The following is a 25,382-nucleotide window of genomic DNA, read 5'->3' as shown; positions in this document are numbered from 1 at the left end:
CCAAAAATTTTGGGGTACCAAAAATTTGCCTCACCCTAAGCACGGATTTCACGTGCCTAAGTCTAAATCCAGCACTGAATTTATGTGGAGAGAATCTCAATGAGGGGATCTACCCAAACAACCCCCCCCCCTCTCGTGTGCACGGGTCTGATAAACTAAATATTTACAATATTGAATGCATCTGTTTTTATTTATGTAAGATCAAATATGTTTTTGATCTAACTATGATTCTTTTAAGTTCACTATGTCACAAAAAAATGATTTTGTTGATAACACCACACTGCGAGAGCTTTGATCGACCCCTACTCAATATGTTTTGTAACAAATCAATATTTTGTGTATAAAAAGCCGGTGTTAGATCCTTGAAGGCATCAGTTCTAATTTTGATTTTTGAGCTAAACTAAAAGTACAAATATTATATAAAAATGAAATTCATTGTTTTTACTTTGGCATTCGTCTGTGTTGCGCAGGTAAGAGATTTTCTATAATTTTACTTTATTTGATTTTTTTATCGAAATTTTGATTAAGGTAGTACTATCGGTAATAGCTACTTTGCATTCAGAATTGAATGAAACTTGGCATAGTTGTCCATTATTATATCTTACTTAACCAGTTAAATTTTTAGGGGCCTTCAGAGAACTGAATAATAAAAATTCTCGTATACGTAGAAAAACAAAATGGTTTTTTTCGAAAAATCAACGATTTTCCATGTTTTTCCACAATTTTTTTTCAATTTACTCAAAAACGATGCATTTTTGCAGAAAAATGATGCAGAAAAAAAAGATCGGTCTAAAGTTATTGAGTCTTTTTCTTCTCCTTTATATTTTCTGAAAAATTTACATCAATGCACTAAAATTTTTCCTGTTTTTGATTGGAATTTTTTATTTTTCTTAAAAACATTTTAAGAAAAAAAATACTTTTAGAATTTTCGGTTAAAATTGATACCGTAATAAAACTTTCCGCGTTTTTCCGCAGTTCTTATGAATATATTTAAAAAACTGGACATTTTAGGGAAGACACACTTCAATCCAAAGTTATAAAGCGTAAAAATTTTCAATCTGAAAATGCGAAAGATTTGAAATAATCAAAATATACAGATCGGTTGAAAATTTTAAGTTTAACAACTTTTTTACGACGTATTTTTCCCTAAAATGAACAGATTGATGTAGATTTTTCAGAAAATATGAAAGATTTTGAATTTAATATTTGATCAAAACTTCACAATATTAGCTAATTTCGTTAATATCAAATTTTCATCAAAATAGGAGATTTACTTTTAAATTTCGACATCAAAAATCGTATTTCCTTAATTAATAACTTACATTTATTTAATTATTTCTAATAGAATTTATAAAATTTATTTTGTTTTATAGAACGTTTTTGGTGCTCCAAAACCAGATGCCCCTGCTCCAGCAGCAGACACACAAACTTTAGAAACACTTATGAATAATTTCAATGCTGCACTTTTAGAAGGCACTAAAAACATATTTGGTGAAGATGCTGTCGTAGGTTTAAAACAAGCCACAACAGAGGTAGTTGGTGAAATTAACAAATTTGTAGAAGAAGTTGGTAAAAAATCAAAAGAATTAGAACCAGAAGCTAAAGAAGCTGTCAAGAAGTTCCAAGACTCAATTAATGGACAATTAGCTAAATTCAAGAAAGATAATCCAGAAGTTGCTGCTAGCGCAGAAAAAATTCAACAACAATTAGAAGAAACCGTTAAGAAAGTTGTTGATGAATCCAAAGTTTTGGAAAAAACTTTAAAAGATAATGGTAGTGGTATCATGGCTGATTTGCAAAAAATGACAAAAGAAACAATTGATAAAGCAACAGCTGCAGCGAAGGAACTCCAAAATAAATTAACAGAAAGTAAAGCACCTTAAATAATTAGATAATAATTTATTCCTTTTTTTTTTTTGTAAATTTCTGGCATGGATTATTGATATTTATATTTTTCGATTTGTTCTAATAATTCAAAAAGCATCAAACTCTATGTCATGTGAAAATAATTACAATTTATGCAGTTTTCTTTTTTTTTTTTAATAAAAACTAAAATATTTTTTCTAATCAAAAAAGTTATTATCTTTATTTCCACAAAATTAAATCCATAATTCACAACTCCAAAGTTCCATAAATACAAATTTAATTAAAAATAGCCTTGAACACTTTTCAATAGACAAGCTAACTCAATATTCGTGATTGTAAATCAATAAAATTTCATAAAAAATATCTCGTCTGGTACAGACGAGACATTAGATGAGTGAAGGTCAACCTTATTAAGACAATTAAACTAATTATCTAACAGGAAAAAATTGAAGCATATTGGAAAATTTCCACAGTTGTTTATTAAGGCGCAATTCCACTGAGGCAACATTGGGCGACATGTCGCTCGATATTTGTTGCCAAGCTTATTGTAGAAAACTTCGAAAAAAAAATCGACCTCTCAGGGGCATTCCTAATTCCCATTTTTCAGGGGTAGTTGGGGGATTTTAATCAGTTTTTTACAAATTACAAATAAACTATGCAAAAAAGTTCAAATAAAAGTTCTAGCTAAAGTATTTGTGCAAAAAAATTCAATTTTAAAATTTCAAATCTCGGCCAATTTTGAAACTGCAAAGCCAAAAAAAAAAACGAATTGTGCACAAATTATTCAGCTAGAAATTTTATTCACATCTCGATAAATGAAGTTAGAAAGTCGACAAAAAAAACTAAAATGTGCACAATGCATATTAAAAATTGAAATATTTTTTTGTTTTAAAATTCTGTAAGTTTGCTATGGAATTTAAAACTGTTTCCAACTAAAATTTCGTATCAGACAACATAAAACATAAATTGTTTTTTTCTTTTCAAAACACCATGTCAAAATTATAGTAAAAGTAACAAAAATACAATCTTTGGACATTTTTTTATAAAAAAACTATTTTTTAACAAAAGCATTTCTTTGCAATTATTTTCTTTACCATCCAAAATCTACAGTTTGCATCAATTGAGTAACAATTTACTTACAAATCTGTCAAATTTTACTGATATGGCTGCAAAATCGACCACAAAATCCTCAAAAGGATCAAAAACTTCATTGCTGGGAGAAGATGTTCAGAAAAAATTATTTATAAGATTAACGACTAAAATCAAAAACGAATTTAAATGGGCCGGTGATAAAGCTGTTAAAACATATGGAAAAGATCCAACGAAAAAATCAACATTGGAAAAATTTAATGAGAAAATAAATGAAGAAATAACAAAAAAATTTGAGAAAATCAAATATCAGGATCCGAAAAAAGTACAAAAAGAATATAAATCACTGGCAGATAAAATATTGAAAGATGCAGCAAAGCACGATAAATCAGTGCGTGGTGTGTCTGTAAAAGCTAGTAAAACATCATTTAAAGGAGCAGTTGCAAGTGCGTCGAAGACATCAACTACTTCAAAGGATGGTGGAAGTATTATGAGTACTTACGAAGTGGCAGCGAATAAAGGTCAAAAAATTATTGACGATTACGTAAAGGTATAAATAGATATTTTCCACTAAAAAACCTATTATGACATTACTTGAATGTGAATCGGTTCAGTAGTTTAAAAATTATTCTGGCAGCCTCATTTCTAAAACACGGCCGGCGTTGCTCGGTTTTTATAAGTTTTTAAAATGAGTCTTTTATCCGCTCTTGAAAGCTCAAAAAGATCCTCAAAAGATTTGAAACATTCCAAATCCGAGCGCACGAGAAGAAGGTTTTGGGGGGTTAATATTTTCCTGAAAATCGTGCATCTTCGAATAACAATTTTTCTTTTTTTAAGGCTTGTGAGACTGGAGTTATGCCAAGCGATGGATGGTGGGCGTCAATTAAAAAGTTCTTTGGCTTTGGATCTTGATTTTAATTTCCGTGGGTAAAATCAATGATTTAAAGGAAAAATTGATGTCCCATAATATTCTGCCCGCGTTTATATTGATCGGATCCGACGAGAGTCCAAGTTCTAATTAGGATATTAAAAACCGAATCTCGAAGTATGAGTGAGAACTGCAGACGAAAGAAATCGTCATGGAATTCAACTCCTGTAGAATACAATTTGTTTCCCAATAGCAACAAATGGAAGTTACCGACAATATTGTTATTATACGAATAATTTTTTGAAAAAATATTGATATCTTGGATGCTTTTCGCATGAGTAAGTTTATCGAAATTTTATGATAATAGTAAATTTTATCATACCTTAGGTTCACAGATGAATTATCGACTGCAGTGGCTCCCGGACAATTTGGTTACCCAAATATAAGTGAAATTTAACTCCTTTTTTTGCAGATTGTTTCAATTGCTCAAAGAAAGAAATTGCGAAGAAATGTTGATGATTAAAAAATTTCTAAATTCCAATCAGTAGATAAATTCTTTAGAGCTTCCCGTCATAAATTTTCTCTTCATTACCAAATTTTATTTCATCTATGCAAAAGAAAAAATTATTACAAATTAACATAGAAATATTGTAATTAATAAAAATATAATAAATATTTATTTAAAAAAAGTAAAATGTTGCTGTAATTTTTAATTTTTTTTAATCGATTCGAGATTTAACAATAATTTGATCTGTTACTCAAAAAGAAGTGTTATATAATTCCATAAAAAAATATTGTCTCTCCAATTTTCATGTAAATCGCTAATAAAAACTAGACAAAACGGATGCTGTTGGATAAAATTTATTCTGAATTATTGTGAATAAAGTAGTGCAGAACAAAATATCCGTAAATTTTGGGTAAAAAAATTCCTAATAGTACAGGAGACGGTATAAGGTCGACCCATAGATAAAAGATTTAGTTTCGACCTTCACCAATCTGATTGCCAGATGGGACATATTTTTTATGAAATTTTTTATATTTTTCTTTGTTGGCAAATTGTAACTAGCTATAGAGTAAGTAAAACTGTATAAGTAAGTTTATAAGCACCATGGCGTCAATTTTGAGCGATACAGGTGAGTACTTGGTGTCTCACCCCTACAAACGTAAATATTTGCGGAATTGCTGGATACTATCTATGCATAAGCATTCGAACGAATTATGTAAATGCTGTACAGAATTAAATCCGGTAACATCGATACCGGAGGTATCGATACTTACGATACCTCCGCATATCGATACTTACGTAGTTAGTATCCAGCAATTACGCGAATATTTGCTAGTGTAGGGATGAGACACGAAGAACCGCACAAAACTGCTTGGACTATTAAAAATCATTGGTTACGCAACTGACTTGCAATTAAACAAAAAACAACGCCTCACTATGCAACATATCGCGTTACTGGGCACGCATATCAAATGGCAGTAAACAACGGATTCATCAATCAATTTTGAGTCAAACACATTGAAAATATGTTTGATAATTTGATCATATTCGTGGATTGTTGAAAATATCTGGAAATTTCAACACCATGTCAAAATTTTAATTTTTCTGGACCAACAAAAATGTAATTTTTAGAGATTTATAAAAAAAAAATTAATTTTTAACAAAAGCATTTCTTTGCAATTATTTTCTGTACATTTAAAACCAAACCAAACCGGGGCAAAACCGGTATAAATTCGATTTGTATTCACGCAAATATCACATCTAATTTTTGAAGAAGATAATTTGTTTCTTATTTCTTTTGCTTGGCATACAAAAATTCGATATGGGTAAATCTAAATCTGATGTCAACTTAACATCATCGAAAGTAAAAGAAGTGAAATCGAAATCAGCTGGATCGAAATCGAAAATAGCAGATTCAGCAGCAAATGTCAAAAAAGCTGCGTCCAAAACATCCTCGGCTATCAAAAAAGAACTCAGTGATGACGTGAAACAAAAATTATTTCAGAAATTATGTACCACTGTAAAGAAAGAACATACGAAAAACGGAGCTAAATTGGTTAAAACTTTTGGTAAAGATCCAACAAAAAAATCGAACATCGAAAGTTTTAACGAGAAAATAAATACAGAAATCACGAAAAAAATGGAGAAAATGAAATATAATGATGCGAAGAAAATTAAGAAGGATTTTAAATCAATCAATGATAAAATATTGAAAGAAGCAGCTAAAACTGATAAAATTCTAAACAAAGCTCCAAAGATGGACAAGGGAAAGAAGGATCCGGGAGCTAAGTCTAGTACAACATCAGTAGTATCAACAAAATCATCAAAAAGTGGTGCTGATTTTAAATCGTGTGTCGAAGGAACAGTAAACAAAACTCAAGGATTAATTGATAATTATGTGAAGTCTTTGGAGACGGGCGTTGTAACGAAAGAAGGTTGGATAAGCTCAATTAAAAAAATATTTGGATATTGAGCATGGCACCCCCTTTCAAATTATTACCATTCCTCTAGAAACCGTTCCGAGTATAAGATGAATTGGAACTCTTTAAGATCATAATCATTGCATCCAACATTTTTCGATTTGGTAAGAAATTTTCTTTATCTTTTACCTTACGGCAGGTGTGCAAATGCTAGAAGGGTGTGGGTTTTTGCCGTACGAGACCTTTTTTCTTCTACAATTTCGAAAATTTTCAAACGAGTGTTAGTATTAACCATTTTCAAATTTGAAAGTGCAGCACCTAATCAAATTAATAATTCTGCTTATTTATTTTTCACAGATAGTTATCAACAGCTCGAAGAAAACGCAAGAAGAAATTGCAAAGAAATGTTGATGATAAAAAAAATTTTAAAGAAAAAGTAACAAAACCATAAAAAAAGAATTTCATAAAACTTTATGAACCATTACAGACATTTTGTATTAATAATAAAAAAATAAATAAAAGAAAAAAAAAAGTAAAAATGCAATTAGTTTGTAATTATTATCCAAATATTAAAAGTAATTATTGGCAGCATTTGGCAATAATCCAGCCTCTATATTCCAATTCTTGTCCGTACCAAGCCGCATAAAATTTAGCAAACAAAAGGTATCTAATGAGAGCTCTTTTGCCAAATAGTTAAATAGTAAAAACAAAGTTCTCTAATTTCCCAATTTTTAAAAATATGAAATTTACCCGAACTACGCTAAGAAAACTTCACACGTTTAGATTTGTGTATTTATTTGAAAATATGTATACAGAATATTAGGATCCTATTAAAAACAAAGGAAAAAACTGATATGAACTTCCCAAAATTTTCTTTCATAATCACACCTCTTCCATTCCAAGAGTGAAACTACAAACCACCCAGAAATTTTATACTGTGCCCAATTTACTGAGAGCATTGATAATGAACTCATATTGATTGGTTGCATACGAATCAATTTCTTCTCCAACAACCGCTAAACTTTCTGGATCAAGTTTTTGTTTTAACGTCCCAGCCGCTCCTTTAATATCATCGGCTGTTTGTTTATATGCGGATTTTAAAGCATCCATATCTTTATCTTTTGAACTTTTTAATTTATCAATTGATGCTAAAGCACTTTCTTGGAATCCATTAATATGTTCAAGTGTTTCCGATGATTTATTACCAATTTTATCAGTCAATGAATTTATTAAATTTGTTGTAACTTTTTTGATTTCTTCAGCTATTTTTTCGTGGGCTGCTTGCCCAATAATTTTTTTTCCTAATTGTAATTTATCCATTGAATCGTCGCTCATATAAAAATTATATGCATTTAAAATAATAAAAATTATACCAATTATAAATTTTTTTCTTGACATTTGCTTTAATAACACATTTTTTCCGCGTTTTCGAATTTTTTACTAATTGAAGATACTTGGATTTGAGTGGTTTGTAAGTGCTAAAGTAAAATTAAGGCCCCGAAGTGAAAAAATGTGGTACCAAAATCTATCCCCCAAAAAAAGATAGATTTAAATTTGTAAGCTTTGTTTTCAATACTAGAATTCAAAATAAGTTTGCTATGGTCAGCAAGGGAAAATTATAAACAAACATTTGTTTTATGGTTCGAATGACATTTCATTTCATTAATTAACGGCTCCAAATGGCATCATAAAATTTATCGAAATTAATTGTATGGGGACCAATTAAATGTTTCAATTTTTCAATATTATCTTGTAACAGTCTTCGCGGTGTATGTTCTTCGAGGTCTCATCGATTTCAGATTCAAAAAACGAGGGACATGGCATCTAAACAACCTCCAGCACAAAGAATTGTACCCAGTGCAGATGATGAAGACGATGACGATGATGAAGAAGAACATCCAGCAGTAACCATCAAACAATCTTTAACCGATGAACTCGTTGAAAATGTACGCAGTGAATTATCAAAAAATGAATCAAACGATTTACAACAACATTTAGTTGAATTCCAAAAGAATGTTAAAACAATTGTGGATAATTTTAATGAAGACACAAATGGTGATATTGAAAAAATGAAAGATAATTGGAAAACGGTCACACAAAAAATTTCAATTGAAGCAAATAAATTACAAAAAAAAATTCATTCACCTGAAACACAAACAGTAATTAAAAAAAGTGTACAAGATTTTTCGGTGAAAGCTTTAGATACAATTGAAAAATCAGCGAAATATTTACGTGGAAAGATAAAAAAATCTAAAGAATAAAAAAATATTAAGAACATCTTAATAAGCAAAAATTTAGTTTTAGAAGCTTAATTTTTGTTTTTTTATTTAATAATGTTTGTAATTCAATAAAATAATTCATTTTAAGTTTTGTGGAATTCGTTTTTTCTTGGGAAGAAAAATGAGGTTGATATAAATCTCTATTAAAAAATTTTCCGGTTCGATCTTTAATCGATTTATGAAGATTCTATTCTTACACACAATAATTTCATTACAGACTTAAGTTTTTTTTTAGATATTTCGACCTTCCAAAGGTGGATTTTTTAGGCTAGAAGTTTTGAGTTCGAGTTAGATAGTATGCACCTACCTACAAATCTACTATAGATACCTCGCAAGGAAGTAACATTTTGTTCGAGTTACATTAAGACTAAATAATTCGAGATACCGCGTATATAGGGGTTCAGCTGAAAGGAATGGAAATTTTTTCGACTTACTGAGGATAACGACATAACGAGGTTCGAATTATCGAGGTTCCACTGTAACAACAATTGATAAAATTGACAAAATTAATTTTTCGTGACTCTATAAGGCTGTTACAATTAACATTCGAACACCTAGCAAATCACTTTTTTTCGGCTTTATTGTTACGTAGCTCAAAAACGAAAGCATATCTACATAAATCTTTGCTTAAGTCGAGTTACTTTAAGAGGTACTTTACAGGTCTAAAAAAAGATAAAGCACAAAATTTATGCTTATCCAATCGAGTCTTCATTCCACCGGCAGAACATAGAATCAGCAAACAAACAGGAGACCTAAATTTTGAGAATCAATCCCAAAATCCTACCATGAATAAAACAATAGAAAAATGTGGAATCAAATCAAGTAAACTTTGCCATAAAAAAGATCAACAAATTTTTCAAATAATATTTTATGTCGCTATGTTTTTGATTAGATAATTTAATAAATAATTATATCATGAACGCGTTGTCATTAAACATGTCGTTTGGCATTTAAGAAAAAATTTTTTATGGTTTCAAATTTTAAAACATGGATTTTAAAACGTATCAAAATTAACTAACATATATTTTAGAAACATTTTAAAATTTAATTGGCAATGTTGTGTAATCAAATACGAAAATTTATGTGAAAATCCGAACTTTATTTTGAAAAAACTTCAAAATTTCTTGAAATTATGATTCGAAATCATAAGGTAAGTTTATGCTTGAAACTATAATCTCTTAAAATATATAAACGCAACTACTGTAACGCAAAAGTAGCGTATAGTGTCTGTTACGACTTTTTGTATTGGATTCTATTCATCAAACCCAAAGAAGTACATTACTTCGAACAAGTACGCCAAAAATTTGTTTTGTCACATAAAACCAAGCAAAATGAGTTTCTTCGAGTTTTTTCGAGTTTCATTTATGAGTAAAACTTTAAAATAAGCTTTGAATTCTGAGAAATGTTCTAATTTGAATAAAATTTTCTCATCTACTGTCTGATTTTTCGTTCTTGCATTTCTATTCCGTCGTTCTAGATCGAATCGTGATTTCCTTTGTTAAAACCAAACTTCACCATTCTGAAATCGTTTGAAGACTATTCCGAAACCATTACAATTAAGTTTAAAACAATTCTGAAACCAGTCTTAAGAAGATTTCTAAAATCATACGGATTCAATACCAACCGGAGATTGTGTGAAAACATACAACAAATTGGAAAAACGATTCTGAAACCAACATGTCGAAAAAACATAAAGCTGCTTCCTCAGATGATCTTAGCTTTACTCTTGACAAGATACAACAAGATGCAAGCTCTATACTTGAACAAATAGAAAAAGCTGCTAAAAAACAATTGGTAGAGATAAAACGAGATGTAGATTCCAAACTTGAAGAATTGAAAAAAGATGCTGGTGCCAAATTTGAAGATGTAAAAAAAGATATTGGTCCAAAAGTTGAAGAGATCGAAAAAGGAGTTAATTCAAAAATGGAAGAGATAAAAAAAGATGCAGCATCCAAAATTGAAGATATAAAGAAAGTAGCTGATGCAAGAATTGAAGATTTGAAAAAAGGTGCTGATTCAAAAATAGATGATATGAAAAAAGTTGTTGAATCGAAAGTTGAAGAAATCAAAAAAGAAGCTGATGTAAAATATGATGAGATAAAAAAAGAAGCCAATTCAAAAATTGATGAATTAAAAAGAGAAGCCAATTCAAAATATGAAGATATAAAAAGAGATGCTGGATCAAAACTTAACTTACACAGTGGGAGTAATTCAAAACCCGAAACATGAAATTTCCCAGAATGATTCCGCCTTCTTTTATTTTTAAGAAATTAAATTTTGTATGTGGAATATTTTGATAGCTAAAACAAACTTTAATAAAGATTATATCTTTTTTTTATGAGAAAGTTTTTCAATTCTATTGATACTAACACCAGTCCCTAGCTGGAAAAATGGGTTGGAATTTTGATCTAAGCGGCATTCATATTGCTTCTTAGAATCTCTCCAAAAAATGTACTATTTCGTTATTTCACGTTTTCTTCAAAAATAACGATTTCCCGATGAATTTTTTTGTTATAAAAATTGGATCTTGACATATCGCTACATGATAAATGGCGTCAGAATTTTTACATATTCTAGGGATTCCATCGATTGACTCAGATCTCTTTTTTGTTTCAGAAATTTTTTCATTTGATCCATCATCACAGATATTTAACATCAAAAATATCAACATCAGCAACAACATGTAATAATAAATCATCAAGCAACCCTCCATCAGATTCACCACCATCATCAAAAAGTGACGACACTAGTGATAAAAATACAACAAAATCGATATCGAAAAATCATCATCATCATATTGATAATGATGAGTTTAATCGTATCGTAAAAAAATGGAAACATTCATTAGGTAAGTTTTTTTATCTGACGAAGGGAGGAGGATATCTCGACTCACGGGGGCTCGGACAATCATTGCTCCAATGCTCCCGATTGCTTCAGTCTTGATTAATGATGTTTTTAATAATATTGATAAAAAATTAGGTATGGAAACAGCCATATACAAAACAATACGAGATTCAGCGGTATTCTCATTAAATCAATTCAATAAAATTATGGATAAAATTGTTGATGAAGCAATCAGACAACATCCAAAAATGAAAAAAACATTCAATCATACACTGCAAGATTGTTCATTAAAATTACAAGAAAAGAATCCAAAATTAATGGAACATGCTATAAAAATCAATGAAGCATTAGATAAAGTTTTTGTACGTCTATGTGGTGGTTTAAATAAAAAAATTTTTAATGATTCACGCGGTAAATAATTTTATAATTATTTATATTAGCTTAGGCAACTTTATCTACACGTTTGTTGTAAATGTAGCATAAAAACTATTCTATTTAATTTTTTTTTTTTATAACATCCAGTAAAGGTCTATCCTTCAATATCGGTTTTCCAATACAAAAAATAGTTAAAATTATCTAGATAAATTAATAACATAAAGAATGTAAGAGCGTCAGGGTAATTTTGGATAAAAGGTTTGATTTTTCTGAAAATGTAGGGTTGCCCAATTTATGAAATAAATAAATGACTTGAAAAGTAGGCATATTTAACATTGGTCTTATGTTTCGAAAACCAAGGAAGATATCGAAAAAATTGATTCTTATTTTTCGTCTACATTCATGAAGTTATAACAAAATTCATTATCAAAGTTGAAAATAAGGTGTAAATAATTTCAACCACACTCTTAACTTGCCTTAGCGCTCGTACTACCTTAAATTAAATCAATTTGAGTAAACTTTTTTCTCACCTGTTATATATCTCTTAATGGAGCATAGAAATTCTATGAATGCTTTGAAGGTAATTCTATTTAAGGCTAAGGTTATGCTTTTCCAAGCTGTTAATCTCCGTTTTACACTACACCTTTCCACAATATGGCTTAGACTTCCTTTGCGTCTTCTGCCTTGGGAATTCCAGTCTAAACTTTTGTATCTAAGTTATATTTTGTGCTGATTTCCTTAGTGTGTGATCGATCCATTACCTGTAATTAATTAATCCCGTAAATAAATTTAATTTTTAATTAACAAAATAAAAATAATTACTAATTACAGTTAATGAAGTACGTGAAGATTTAAAAAAATTATCAATTGGAGCTATTGAGCGTGCTATACAAGCAGCAAAAGAATTGCAAGCTAAGATTGATACAAAACCATCGCATAAATCAACTCGTAAATAATTTTTAAGTTTTAATATCACGCTTTTATTCAATCCATGCATTTTAAGCTCATTTTTATAAAATTATTATAAATATTTCAAGTTAGTTCAGTAAGTCACTCGCTAATTTGGATTTATTCATTTACCAATGTCAAAACTTAGTGCCCAGAGTTAGCTTACTGTACTGCACTATCGTATGCGCAAGACCAATGTTTTAAGCCATGGCTTAAAATTAAGTCTTGTCGAAAATGACCTTTATGAAACTTCGGACAATTAGCTCGAATTTTTTAAGATCATGTGCTTTCAACTCTCCTATTATACGAAATATAATTTTACAAACTAATACAATTTTATAGATTCAAATTTTCAAGCGAAAAAAGATCGTATTAAGCATTTAAACGAATTAAAAGAATTGGTTAATGATGTGAATGCTGCTATTGAAAAATGTGACAGTTTACAAGGGAAAGACAAAATACAATGCTTGGAAAAACTAAAAGAAAATCACGATGATAATTCTAACAAAATGGTTGCTCATACCTCAACAACGGCAGCGGATTCTTACAGCGATATTGATTTAAATAATGAAGAACTTCAAAAAACAATACAAAATATAATAAATACGAATATCGTTATGGGTGAGCTTGAAGCAAAATTCAAATCGCAAAAGATAACCGATTCACCGGTAGTTGTAATGCCAGAAAAACAATCTACGTTAAGTCTTCAAGAAAAATTGCAATTGAAAAAGGTTAAACCAACCGAAATCGTAACAAACTTAATCGATGAAAGTAAGACAACATCCAAGGCCATGTCAAGTGATTACGATCCTGACGAGTATTATCGAAAAAAGTCCAAGGCTATGTCCCAAGACGATTATGACGACTACAATCGAAAAACGAGGGTAAATGACTATTATGACGAGAATAATCCAAAGAAATCGAAGGTTTTATCAAGTGACTACGATTATGACGAGTACGATCCAAAGAAATCTCAGGTCATGTCAAGCGACTACGATCATGACGAATATAATCCAAAGAAATCTAAGGTCATGTCAAGTGACTACGATCATGACGAGTATCATCGACGAAAATTCAAGAACTCGTCAAGTGGTTATGATTACGCCGAGTATAATCCAAAAAAATCCAAGGCCATTTCAAGTAATTACGATTATGCTAAATATAGTTCCAAAAAAAACAAGAGCATGTCAAATGACTACGATTATGACGAATATAATGAAAAAAACAAGGTTAAATCAAGTGATGACGATCATGACGGGAATAATCGAAAAAAATCTAATTCAATTTTTGATATATTTAAAAGAATGGCAAGCTGTGGAGAGAGAAAGAAGGAAACATATCCGTTTATCTATGAAAAAGATGATGAAGCTATGAATTTGGACAAAGGTGAAATTAGAAGAAAGGAGAAACAGGTCATATCACGGACATTATCCAAACGAAAAATGGATGAAGAAAAACAAAAAGAAACATATGCTTATAACTATGAAGAAGATGATACAGCTATAAATAATGAAGAAACAGCGGTATCACAGACATCATCATCGAAACGAAAATTGGGTATCCAAATTAAACCATCCGATAAAGATTGTGGGGCATGTAAAATCGGCAAGACAAAACGTAAAAAATTGGATGAGATTGATGGTGAACTGGAAGATGATACAAAAATGTTGGTACGAGATATACAGGGTAACATAGAATCAAATATCGACTCCTGTGAACCACCACAAAGGATTGAAGAAGAACACCTGGAAGAACATACTCCATGTTCTAGAAAACAAAAGCCACCCACGAAAATATGTAGCAAGGTAAATAATTCTAAAAAATAGCTAATAAAGACATTGATAAAATGAAGGTTTATTTACAGGCAAAGAAAATATGTAAACCAGGCGATAAAAAGAAATTACGTAAGCTGGATAGAATGCCAATCGAAGATGTTTCTTGTGGAACGCAACCGGAACCGTGTCCAGAGCCGGAATCAGAACCTTTCCCAACATTTAAATCATTTTGGAAGAAGAAAGATCCATGTAAAAAGCCTAAACCAAAGAAGGAACCATGTAAAAAACTCAAGAAAAAAGATCCATGTGCCAAACCGAAACCAAAGGATCCTTGTCCCAAGAAAAAACCGTGTCCGGAACCAGAACCTTCTTCAGATCCATGTCCGGAACTAGAATCTAAACCTTGTCCAAAACCAAAGAAAAAGAAGAAACCAAAATGTCCACCGAAACCATGTTCATCAGTGTGTCCGCCTCCGAAAACATGTCCAGAGTCAAAGTCATGCCCTCCTCCACCGCCTTGTCCAGCATCTGAACCTTGCCCGTGCCCACCACCATGCCCAGAAACTGAGTCTTGCCCTGATCCTCCGCCTTGTCCAAAGCCAAAGCCCTGCCCGCCGTGCCAAAAGCAAAAGCCATGTCCACCTTGCCCATGCCCACCACCCTGTCCACAATGCCCAAAACCTGAACCATGCCCAAAACCAGAGCCATGTGTCTGCCCTGCACCGTGTTCGTGCTCCAAACCAGCTCCGTGCCCGAAACCGGAACCATCTTCACCACCTTGTCCTCCGCAGAAAAAAAAATCGGACCCATGCCCTCCAAAAATTAATTCAAAATCTAAAACTTGTTCAGAATCTGAAACATGCTCACAATCTAATGACGATTCTAGCAATAACAGTTTATGTTCAGATTTATGTATAAAAAAACCACCTCCAGAACCAAAAAAAGAACCTTGTCCAAAATCTGATGTAAAAGTGGATTCATGCCCAAAAAAGGATCCATGTACTAAACCAGATCCATGTGCTAAGCCTAAACCCAAAAAAGATTCATGTCCAAAACCAAATCCATGCGCTAAACCTGAACCCAATAAAGACCCTAATCAAGAAAAAGAAGATGCATTTCCGAAACCTGACAAAAAACCAGCCTGCTCAAAGTCTGTAGATTCTGGTTTGAAAAGTGAAAGAAAACCAGCAGTTTGTACTCTAGAAAAGGAAGAGAAAAAAATTTGCTCTAACGATCAAAAAGGCTTTGGAGTAATACCAGAAACAAAAAAAATATCATGTAATGAAGCAACCAATACGAGTACCTTTGGAGCATGTGGAAAGGAATTTGATGAAGCACAAAAAACCGACGAAACTAAATCAAAAATATGTGCTGGCGACGATATTAATCCACCTTTTAAAACGACAATAGAAATTTCAAAATCGAATAAACCAAATTCTATAACCTACAAAATATGTAAAGCTGCTCCTCCATTTGAATTGTTAAAAAAACCTGAACTAGAAAGTACCATTCAGAAGGTCTGTAAAGTTGAAGAACCTGTAGAGATGATTTTAAACGCTGAGGAAAAACAAATTCCTATGAAAAATTTTAAGGCAGAAGAGAAACAATTCACTAGAAGAACAATGTCTGTGGACAGTGGATCGAAATGTGGTGATAAAGATGTATGTGGCTCAAAACCTGAACCAAAGAAAGAAGTATGCCCAAAAGGTGAACCAAAACCTGAACAAAAGAAGGAAGTTTGTCAAAAACCTGAGCCAAAAAAGGAAGTATGCTCAAAATCTGAACCAAAGAAGGAAGATTGTCCAAAACTTCAAATACCTAAACCATGTTCAACAAAGGATTCCTGTTTAAAACCAGAACCAAAGAAGGAAGCATGTCCGAAACCAGCACCAAAGAAGGAAGCATGTCCGAAACCAGAACCAAAGAAGGAAGCATGTCCGAAACCAGAACCAAAGAAGGAAGCATGTCCGAAACCAGAACCAAAGAAGGAAGTATGTCCGAAACCAGAACCAAAGGAGAAAGTATGTCCCAAACCTGAACAAAAGACGGAAGTTTGTCCAAAATCTGAACCACCTGATACATGTACAACAAAAGACCCTTGTTTAAAACCTGAACCGAAAAAGGAAGTGTGTTCAAAACCTGAGCCAAAGAAGGAAGTATTTCCAAAGTCTGAACCATGTGGAAACAAAGATTCATGTAATAAAAACAAAAGTACTTCATGCGCGGACTTTAACGATAATCCTGATCCAGAAGATGGATTTAAATCCCAATCCGTTTCACACGCACCTTTTTACCATTTCGAACAATTACAAGGTCCAATAGAAAAACCTTTCCGGATAACCGATTTATTCAAAGGAATCAAAATGTTTAAAATTCAATCAACATCACCGCCAAATGAAACACGTACTTTTGATATTTTAAGAACAATTTTAATGACAACCGAACCTCACAGTGGTGCCACAAGTAGTACAAAACAAGAGAAAGTATCGGGTCAAAATAAACGATTAAAAACGGCACCATGGCTGGGTTACAAATCGCCACCAATGAAAGATACCACAACAACCGGTGAAATTCGAAAGAATTTAAATAAATTAATCAATAAAAATGATGAACAATTATTAAATCAAATTCTAAAATTAACAGAGAAAAAAATGAATTCCGTAAATAATTTAAAAGAATCGATTAAAAAAAATTTAATTAATACACAAACAAAATTAATGATTGAGAAAAAAATTAAAGAAGCGGATAATTTATTACAAATTGTGGAATTTATTGAAGTGAAAATCGATAATAAATCATTGACACAACAAAAGAATATTGATTTTATTAAATCACAAATTATGGAATTAAAAAGGGTATTAAAAGAAATATTAAAGATTATTGAACAGCAAGAATCACAAAAATTGGATGAGGCCAGACTTTTAACAAGGGTTCCATTTACCAAAGATATTATACAAAATCATTTGGATCGATCGAGTATTTTAATTTCAAAACAATTAGCTGATTTACATCAATTAAAGGTAATTATATTTGGCCTGTGGAATCCTTCGAAATTTTGGCAATCACAAAAAACCAATTCCACTTGATAAATATATGTTGTAAGACACTTGACACAACTATGACCATTCAGAATCCCCCAGAAAATCAGTAAAATCTCGCAAAAACTAAGTTCAAGAAAATAAATGACTATAATCTTTGAGGTTCAAAATTCCATTTTACTAATATCTACCGAGAAATTCCAAAATTTGTTTTGGCTCTTCTGTAAACTTCCTCGAATACAGGGCGAACTATTTTAATATTTTATGGCTAATAGCTCGTTTTGTAACCTAATAATCAAAAAATTACCCGAAATAAGTAAAAATAATAATAATTGGCTATTAAAGTAACTCGAAGAACTAGGTCCAATCTGTTGTTAGAACATGATGTCTCCCATCAAACTCGACAAATTTTGTTTCAGTCATTTTTTTATTAGCTAACTACAAAACAAAATATTAGCCATAATAGTTTAAAATGGTCCACCCTGTAACGCGAAACGTTTAGATTTTCATTATTTTCATGTCCACAGACCATTGTTGAAATCGATACCGGAAAACTAACAAGAGATTTAAATATTATTGAACGAACAATGAATAATAATGAAGAAATCTTAAACAATCATTCAACAATCAAATCAAAAATAGAAGAATCAAAAAATTTATTAACAAAAAACTACAACGATTGTTTATACATTATACAAAAACATATAGATGATGAATTAAAGCTAAAAGAATCCGTTGAACGTGAAATCGAAAAATTAAATAATTTAGAACAAAATAAAGCATCATTAAAATCATTAAATGCATCGATTTGTTTAAAACAAGATATTGAATTAAAATTATGTGAGCTTCGTACAACAATACATTCATTAAATACATTAATTGAAGCAAAATTACAACAATCGAATCAATTAATTAAAAATAATTTGTTAATTATTACAAAGTTGTTGGATATGGAAATATTAAAGTTAAATCGAAATCAGCTCGAATCTATTACAAGTTCGGAGCCAAATTTAAATCGAAATCAACTTCAATCCATTATTAATTCGGAGCCACCTTTAAATTTAGAAACATCGACAAATCATTTAGATAAAGGACCTATTGGAGGTCAGATAAGATTAAAATCAGAACGTATGGGTGTTGTAAAAGTACCACCGCTGAATACCAAAAAATTATCTGATTCAAATTTTCAATCGGTTACTGTAAGTGCTACAAATGATACCACATATGTAAGTGCCCCAACTGACACCACTTTTGTCGAAAAACCGACTGCTGGAGTACAAATTGGAAATAAACCAACAGTTGGAAATAAAGTCATAATGAAACCGCTTAAACCATTTAAAACCTTACGCGAACATTCATTTTTAACATCACACTTGAGATTACCTGATTAAACGAAAGCAAAATGGAAAAATTTTCCTCCAAAACTAAGTTCGAAAAATGGTTTTTGATTTTCAAAATATTGTGCTAACGATCGCTTAGATGATGGAAGGAATTAAAGTAAATGTTTGCTCGAAACACAATCTAAAAGCTTCGTTGGGTTTTTGAAATTTTTGTGTTGTATACGTTCGATATTAATTTGCTAAGCGACTGAACCGATTTTTGTTATATTTTATATATGTGCGATAAGCGAACGAAGTTGAAGATAATTGTTGCTGATGGAAACACGGTTTTTGGAGAACCGAATTTTTTTTATTTATTTTTGCATCCAGAAGACTTGGTTATTATTTTTTTCATGTCTAAAGTTTTTTTTATAAAAAAATTTTATTTTTTTATTCATTTTAATAAATGTATTCAAAAAACTCAATAAGCTGTATATTCATTTTTGTTTACCAAAACCTTAACTGAGCCTTAAATATTATAGTAAGTAATGTTCCAAGTCGTCCTGTAAGGTTCCTCGAATTTCTATGTGTCATACCTCCCCCCAAGGGGGAGATTTGAAAAACTGTCACTAAGTTATGGTTCTGGAAACTGTCTGCTTGTTTGATAATTCATTAGATGTGATTCTGAACAGTCATCCTGCAAAGTTTGAGCTCAACAAGTCGTCCCATTCCCGACTTATGCCAAAAAAACCGAAAATGTCGTTACGCGGTAAAAAATTTTGAAGTGATGGCTCTGGAAACTGTAAAACTTGTTTGGTTGGGTTGAGGATGTCAAAAAGATCAGGAAAATATGTCTGGCAGAAAAGCAAGTTGTCAGGGATTTTTTGGCAGCACTTTGAAAAAAACTAATTATTCCCTTGGGGGAATATGACACATAGAAATTCGAGGAACCTTACAGGGCGACTTGGAACATTACCTACTAACATATTTAAGGCTCAGCAGACGGTTACCATGACCATCAGTGAATCATATGTACATCTCTCTAACTATATTAGATACCTTTCAAGTGCGAGTTTAGGGTTCAGTATCAGAAAAATATCTCGGTGATTTCTTAAATCTTGTAAATTTTACTTGTTCGGTTTTATTTCCTCGATTTAATGCAAATAACTTTTTATGAGTACTCTTTGTTACTCAACGGGAATCTTCGTTCTCGGAACTTTACCATATACTTATTCAATAATGGCCTGATTATTACGAAACACACATAATTCATTTCAACAGAAAAATATAATTGTTTCAGGCGTGGTAACGGAAATATGTTTAAATTATATTTAACACATAAATTGATTGTTCGTGAAGCGAGCGAATTCAATTGAAACTGTTTTTAGTAAACAATTTTTTGATTACTTGAAATGACATTGAATTCGTTTATTTAAAACAAGAAAGTTATTATTAGGATATTTCTGGAAATATTCCTAAAAAATATATACATTAAAATTTATCTATAAAAAAAAAACGAGGCAGGTCAAATTTTATTAGGTCAAAAGACCATCTTTTATCATTTTTTAATTTAGTTTTTTATTTTTTGCATTAACATTGAAGTGAAATTTTGATAAATATTAAAAAATCTTATTTTTAGTGAATCTTTTAATTAAAATATTTTTTTGGTTTGTTAAAACAGAGTCACGGTTACGAAATTGAGTTTTTTTTTTAATTTTTAAAATGAAGTATTATTTAATTAATTGTGTAATATTATTATTTTTTATTACGCAGGTAAGACATTAATGAATTTAATTAATTTTGATTAAAAAAACAATTGATTTTGTTTTGTAGAATGTTTTTACTCTGCCAACTTTCGATGATGCAGGAGATGAATTAATTCAGGTAAACACAAAACAAATTTTTGATTATAATCAACCAACCCCTTCCAAAACAGTAAGGAAGTCAACTATTTTAAGTATTAGCAAAAAAAAATGCAGTCCCTAGTCTTAGTATCCACAAGGTCGATGAATCTCTAAGAAAATTGCATAAATTACTCTGGACGTTCATCAATCCTCAGAAATTCGAGATTTTCGTACAGTATGTTAGGTGATATCTCAAAAAATGGTTTCTATGGACTATTCATAGTAACTAGGACCCAAAAAACATAAAATCCACCTCTTATAACAATTGGGTGAGTTTTATTCAAGATATCTCTAGAATCGATTCGAAATAAGTGATTTTCGAACAGAATTTTGGTTGATATCTCAAAAATTGCTCTTCCAATTTGTAAATAGACCCGATTTTTGTATTTTATGGGTCAAAAATACCCTTTGTACCAATTTTCATCAAATTCCGAAACGAAAATTTGTTTTCGATTTTCTCGAATTTTTTAAAGGGGTACCCCTTAAGAAAATTGTAAAAATTCGAGAACAATTTTTTGTCACCGATTTGGATAAAAATCATTTTCTGGAGTAGTTTTGACCCAAAAAATGCAAAATCGGGTCTATTCGACGATTGGTCTTCTAATTTTTAAGATTTTGCCCAAAATTTTTAAAACAATCCATTTTTTTTAAACAGTATGATACTCGTATGAAACGTGACACAGACTATGACTCTGGCTCAAGCGAAGAAAAAGGCGTAAGTAATTTTCAAAATCGATTATTTTTCCATACTGAAGAAATTTCACCTAATAAATTACATTTTTGTAGAATAAGAAAAACTCTGATAATGGCTCGTCGTCAAGTAGTGAAGAACCAGAGAAAAAAGAATCCACTTATGAAAAACAAAAGAAAGATATAGAAGCTCTCGAACAAAAAATTAAAGAAGCCCGTGAAAAGGTAACAAAATTTGTGAAAATTGAACAACGCTTTATAAGCGAAATCATTGATATCGTCTTTAGATCAGGCGTTCCTACAGATAGTACAAAGAAAACGATCCTCAACCTTAAAAAAATCAATTAAAAACTGACGAAAATAGTTTAAAAAATTTCATTTTCTCTCTTTCAGTTAGCACAAAAAAATAAAATTTCAGCAACTGGCAAAACAAATTCAGATGTTTTTGTATTTACGCCACCCGGTTTTACAACAACTGAAGCACCCACAAAACAATCATTATTTGAAAAACAAAAACAAGCTATGGAAAAATTGAGTCAAGCTTTAAAAGATGCAATGAAACAGGTAATTATTTGTTTAAATACACTGTATATACTAACTTAAACTGAGCCTGAATCCTTTACTATTATTTATCGAGTAATTCTCAAATGTGTTTCTGTTTTCAGTACGAAGAAAATTTGAAAAAAGAAAAAGAAAATAAAGAAAAAGATACAGCAACTTTGGGTAGTACTTCAAATGTTCAAAAACGTTCAATAGTTAATCTTTACGATTTACGTAATCAGGTATAAAAATATATCCAATATTTCTCCAAAATTTTTGAACTTTGGTTTGTAATTTATTTTTAACTTTTTCTTTTTGTAGCTTGTGGAACGTATGGAAGAAATCCGTGCTAAAAGAGCAGTTAATCGTGAAAAACGTGCAAGTGTACGCAGTTTAAGTGGATCAAAAAGCGATCAAGAACTTTTACAATTATTGAATGATATCCAAACATTATCTGAACGTGTTCGTTCCGTTCGATCAAGGGTAATCTCAAACACAATTTAATTTAGAATAATATTTCCATAGAATTGACATTTCAATAGAATTCAATTTTGAAAACCACATCCCGAATTAAGAACGTTTTATATGTAATTGTTTTTTTTTTATTTACAGATTGAAGAAAATCGAAAATAAATACAGAAAGACTTTTCTTAAATATTCAAAAATAATCATTTATTTCATCACAAAAATTAAAAAATAAAATACGTAAAATAAAATAAATAAATTTTTGAGTTTTAATATCATTTACCATTCCATATCCATCGATGAATAGTATTCTCTATTTTTCATTGGCGTAAAATCAACATCCATTTCTCGTGCATCATTCATAATCATTTGTTCATAGCCAGCATGTTCGCAAAATGACGCCTATAAATTAAAAATATTTTTACAATAATCCTGCCCATCAACGTCTCCTAAAGTGATAACTGAAAGTAAATGATAATTCGCTAACATTTTTTCCAAACATCAGAACTTTAATATCCAAAACATTCAGAATAAAAGCTCACATTGGTGTAAATCGATTCTAGGAGGATCAAGGAAAACCTTTCGATTTCCGTGTTGAATCCTACAACTTACATATGTGATTACAACCGACGAGACCGTAATTTTGTTGTACTAGAAAAAAATGCAACTTCTTTTAAATCCATTTTCTAGACATTTTAAAGTAGGCAAAATTAAATATTAGAATGTTAAAGCCGTTGCCTATATAAATAGTATATTTCACTTCAAAGTATTTTTAACTTACCTGTATCGTTAAAATCAATGAAATAATTCCAAAAAATACAATTAAAGTAAATCGAGACATTTTTAAAATATAAAATGTACAAATTTTTAATTAGAAATAATCGAATATATAAAATTCATGCGAAAAACTGACATTTATATACCATAAAGAATGTAATTTTTTTATCAAAAACTTTTGATATTTGAAATATCACGTAGAGATTTCTTTGTTAAACCAGAAAAATATCTTCATCTGATTTAACATTGATAAGTTATTTAAATTTTACGTCTATATACGGTAGTACCTCGACTTACTCTACCTCGATTAACGCGAATTCAAAGCTACGCATGTACTTATTTTCGTCAATTATGACTGCCCACAATTCGCTGACAATTCTGTCATTTATCGCTTATCACTCTGATATGAATTTGAGTCTAGAGAATTTGATATTATTTAAAATCAATGGCTAGTACAACGGCTACCTCATAATCTTTCGGGAAAATCCAGAATAAGTCATTTTGGTAGCTTATATCTCTCGTCCTGATTAAAGAGTCAAAATTTGATAGGTCCATTGCTACCTATCTTCCCTATTTCTCCATGCTGTATCAAAAACGCCATATTTTGATGTATATAGAAGACAAATTCTGTATATAGAAGTTACGACTGAGGTACTCACACTAAATTTATTTCTTTGTTCTCATTTTCAAGTTTTATCAAAAATTTGATTATTTAAAAATTTCATTTTATACGTGTCTTGTTGTTCCAAAAATTTAATTAATATTTTTTAGTAAATAAATGAATATCAGACGAAATGGAGGAAGTTTCCTTGTACCTCAAAAAGTCATCAAAGCTGCAAATTGCATAGTCTTCATATTGAACTAAATTACAAGTATTTGTCTTGCTACAATATTATCAAAAATAAAAAGGCATTATTAAATTACGATCCTTTTATAAGTGTAACGCTATGTTTGTTGTCACACTGCTCGTCACTCTATTATTCTCAACCTATTTTATCATTTATTATTATTTATCTAATTCTCAACCTATTTTATCTAGTCATTAGTAACATCAGTGACATTACTATGTTAAATAGTAGCATTCGCCAGAAGTATTGTGGATAACACCAACTAGTATGGACCTGACACCTTTACTAACATCGGACCATGCGATCTAATTGCTAATGTTCAAATCACAAAAAAATTTCTAACCGTGTCTTACCCACTATATGTTTGAAATTGCTGTTATCATTGCTTGAGTTACAACAAAAGTTTTATAACGCCTTTACAGGCAAAATTTTATAATAAACAATTTTATACAATGAAAAAATAATTTTTAATTTGTTTATAAAATTTTTATTAAGGTGGTTGGGCCATTCGATGAGATTTATTCTTTCCAGATACATTGTTCGTCAGAAAATTGTAATTTAAGAAGGCAGGCTCTTTAGAGTTTGTAAATTTATAAAATTTTTCGATAAATAAATATATTTCTGAGCATTTTATTCTACGTTTTCAAACCCCTTTTTGCGATTATGCGATTGTATTTCTATTGGCATTGAAAAAAAGTGTTTTTCAGACCCAACAACCTTAACCAGAAATTTTACTGACAATCGCAAAAAAGAACATTTCTCAGAAATCGGACATAACAAAAAAAATTCCATAGTGAAAGAATTTCATAACAAATTTCTAATATTTAAATGCGTAAATTTGAAATTTAATTTTAAAATAGTTAAATTTAAAAATTAAAACATAAAATTATGGATAATTATAATTATTGTTTATTTCTAATGTTACTAAGCGTGACATATACCATAACACAACAGGTAAATAATTTTTAATAATATAAAAATATTAAAGCTTTCAGAAGCCTTGAAAATACTTTATTATGGGTAATGAAAATATTTGTAAATAAAAATATAATTTAATATTTAAATAAATTTTTAATATTTCAAAAAAATTTAAACCATTCAAGACAAATCAAATTTCATTTCTTTCTATGATATCGCGTTTTCTCGTATGTCGTTAGAAACACCTTAAAAAAATTGTTTCTTGAAAATTCAAAAATTCATTTTTGAAAATACCCTTTAAACGATTAAAAAGGCATAGCCATAAAATAAATACGCCACAAGATAAGGACACAAATACCGGATTCGTTTTACAATCTGGAATTGGTAGAGTGGCGTCTGGAAGTATAAAAGCCGA

At 30.4% G+C, this 25,382-nt stretch overlaps 6 protein-coding genes across 6 annotated transcripts; all 6 read left to right on the top strand.

Annotated features, from left to right (window-relative positions):
- The first annotated feature begins 325 nt into the window (after positions 1–325).
- On the top strand, positions 326–2,037 carry LOC123301617. The gene is made up of 2 exons (XM_044884449.1): positions 326–470; positions 1,374–2,037. The coding sequence occupies exons 1-2, from the start codon at positions 426–428 to the stop codon at positions 1,881–1,883; spliced, it is 555 nt and encodes a 184-aa protein (XP_044740384.1). The 5' UTR covers positions 326–425; the 3' UTR covers positions 1,884–2,037.
- An 819-nt stretch (positions 2,038–2,856) lies between these two features.
- LOC123301618 lies at positions 2,857–4,425 on the top strand. The gene is made up of 3 exons (XM_044884450.1): positions 2,857–3,505; positions 3,793–4,161; positions 4,296–4,425. Exons 1-2 carry the CDS (start codon positions 3,029–3,031, stop codon positions 3,865–3,867), a joined length of 552 nt encoding a protein of 183 aa, XP_044740385.1. The 5' UTR covers positions 2,857–3,028; the 3' UTR covers positions 3,868–4,161; positions 4,296–4,425.
- An 886-nt stretch (positions 4,426–5,311) lies between these two features.
- On the top strand, positions 5,312–6,734 carry LOC123301612. Its single transcript, XM_044884442.1, has 2 exons — positions 5,312–6,411; positions 6,605–6,734. The coding sequence occupies exon 1, from the start codon at positions 5,650–5,652 to the stop codon at positions 6,298–6,300; it is 651 nt and encodes a 216-aa protein (XP_044740377.1). The 5' UTR covers positions 5,312–5,649; the 3' UTR covers positions 6,301–6,411; positions 6,605–6,734.
- Positions 6,735–10,157: 3,423 nt separating this feature from the next.
- Positions 10,158–10,818, top strand: LOC123301620 (apolipoprotein A-IV-like). The gene has a single exon (XM_044884451.1). It carries the CDS (start codon positions 10,204–10,206, stop codon positions 10,753–10,755), a length of 552 nt encoding a protein of 183 aa, XP_044740386.1. The 5' UTR covers positions 10,158–10,203; the 3' UTR covers positions 10,756–10,818.
- LOC123300310 (apolipoprotein A-IV-like) lies at positions 10,204–10,755 on the top strand. The gene has a single exon (XM_044882865.1). The coding sequence runs from the start codon at positions 10,204–10,206 to the stop codon at positions 10,753–10,755; it is 552 nt and encodes a 183-aa protein (XP_044738800.1).
- Positions 10,819–20,446: 9,628 nt separating the features above from the next.
- LOC123301606 lies at positions 20,447–22,604 on the top strand. Its single transcript, XM_044884436.1, has 8 exons — positions 20,447–20,598; positions 20,659–20,709; positions 21,385–21,444; positions 21,516–21,644; positions 21,813–21,983; positions 22,085–22,201; positions 22,281–22,442; positions 22,572–22,604. The coding sequence occupies exons 1-8, from the start codon at positions 20,548–20,550 to the stop codon at positions 22,590–22,592; spliced, it is 762 nt and encodes a 253-aa protein (XP_044740371.1). The 5' UTR covers positions 20,447–20,547; the 3' UTR covers positions 22,593–22,604.
- The last annotated feature ends 2,778 nt before the right edge of the window (positions 22,605–25,382 follow it).

This window comes from Chrysoperla carnea, chromosome 5, assembly GCF_905475395.1.
Source record: "Chrysoperla carnea chromosome 5, inChrCarn1.1, whole genome shotgun sequence".
NCBI classification, from domain to species: Eukaryota; Metazoa; Arthropoda; class Insecta; order Neuroptera; family Chrysopidae; genus Chrysoperla; species Chrysoperla carnea.
Note: the sequence above shows the minus strand (reverse complement) of the source record. Positions and strands in the feature narration are given on the sequence as shown.

What these genes read in the sequence shown, in the direction of transcription:
- LOC123301617 (XM_044884449.1), top strand. Translation starts at nt 426, where the DNA reads ATGAAATTCATTGTTTTTACTTTGGCATTCGTCTGTGTTGCGCAG. An exon ending in CATTCGTCTGTGTTGCGCAG is followed by an intron (nt 471 to 1,373) that starts GTAAGAGATTTT and finishes TTTGTTTTATAG; the next exon opens with AACGTTTTTGGTGCTCCAAA.
- LOC123301618 (XM_044884450.1), top strand. Translation starts at nt 3,029, where the DNA reads ATGGCTGCAAAATCGACCACAAAATCCTCAAAAGGATCAAAAACTTCA. An exon ending in TTATTGACGATTACGTAAAG is followed by an intron (nt 3,506 to 3,792) that starts GTATAAATAGAT and finishes TCTTTTTTTAAG; the next exon opens with GCTTGTGAGACTGGAGTTAT.
- LOC123301620 (XM_044884451.1), top strand. Translation starts at nt 10,204, where the DNA reads ATGTCGAAAAAACATAAAGCTGCTTCCTCAGATGATCTTAGCTTTACT.
- LOC123300310 (XM_044882865.1), top strand. Translation starts at nt 10,204, where the DNA reads ATGTCGAAAAAACATAAAGCTGCTTCCTCAGATGATCTTAGCTTTACT.
- LOC123301612 (XM_044884442.1), top strand. Translation starts at nt 5,650, where the DNA reads ATGGGTAAATCTAAATCTGATGTCAACTTAACATCATCGAAAGTAAAA.
- LOC123301606 (XM_044884436.1), top strand. Translation starts at nt 20,548, where the DNA reads ATGAAGTATTATTTAATTAATTGTGTAATATTATTATTTTTTATTACG. An exon ending in TAAAAGATGCAATGAAACAG is followed by an intron (nt 21,984 to 22,084) that starts GTAATTATTTGT and finishes TTCTGTTTTCAG; the next exon opens with TACGAAGAAAATTTGAAAAA. An exon ending in TTCGTTCCGTTCGATCAAGG is followed by an intron (nt 22,443 to 22,571) that starts GTAATCTCAAAC and finishes TTTTATTTACAG; the next exon opens with ATTGAAGAAAATCGAAAATA.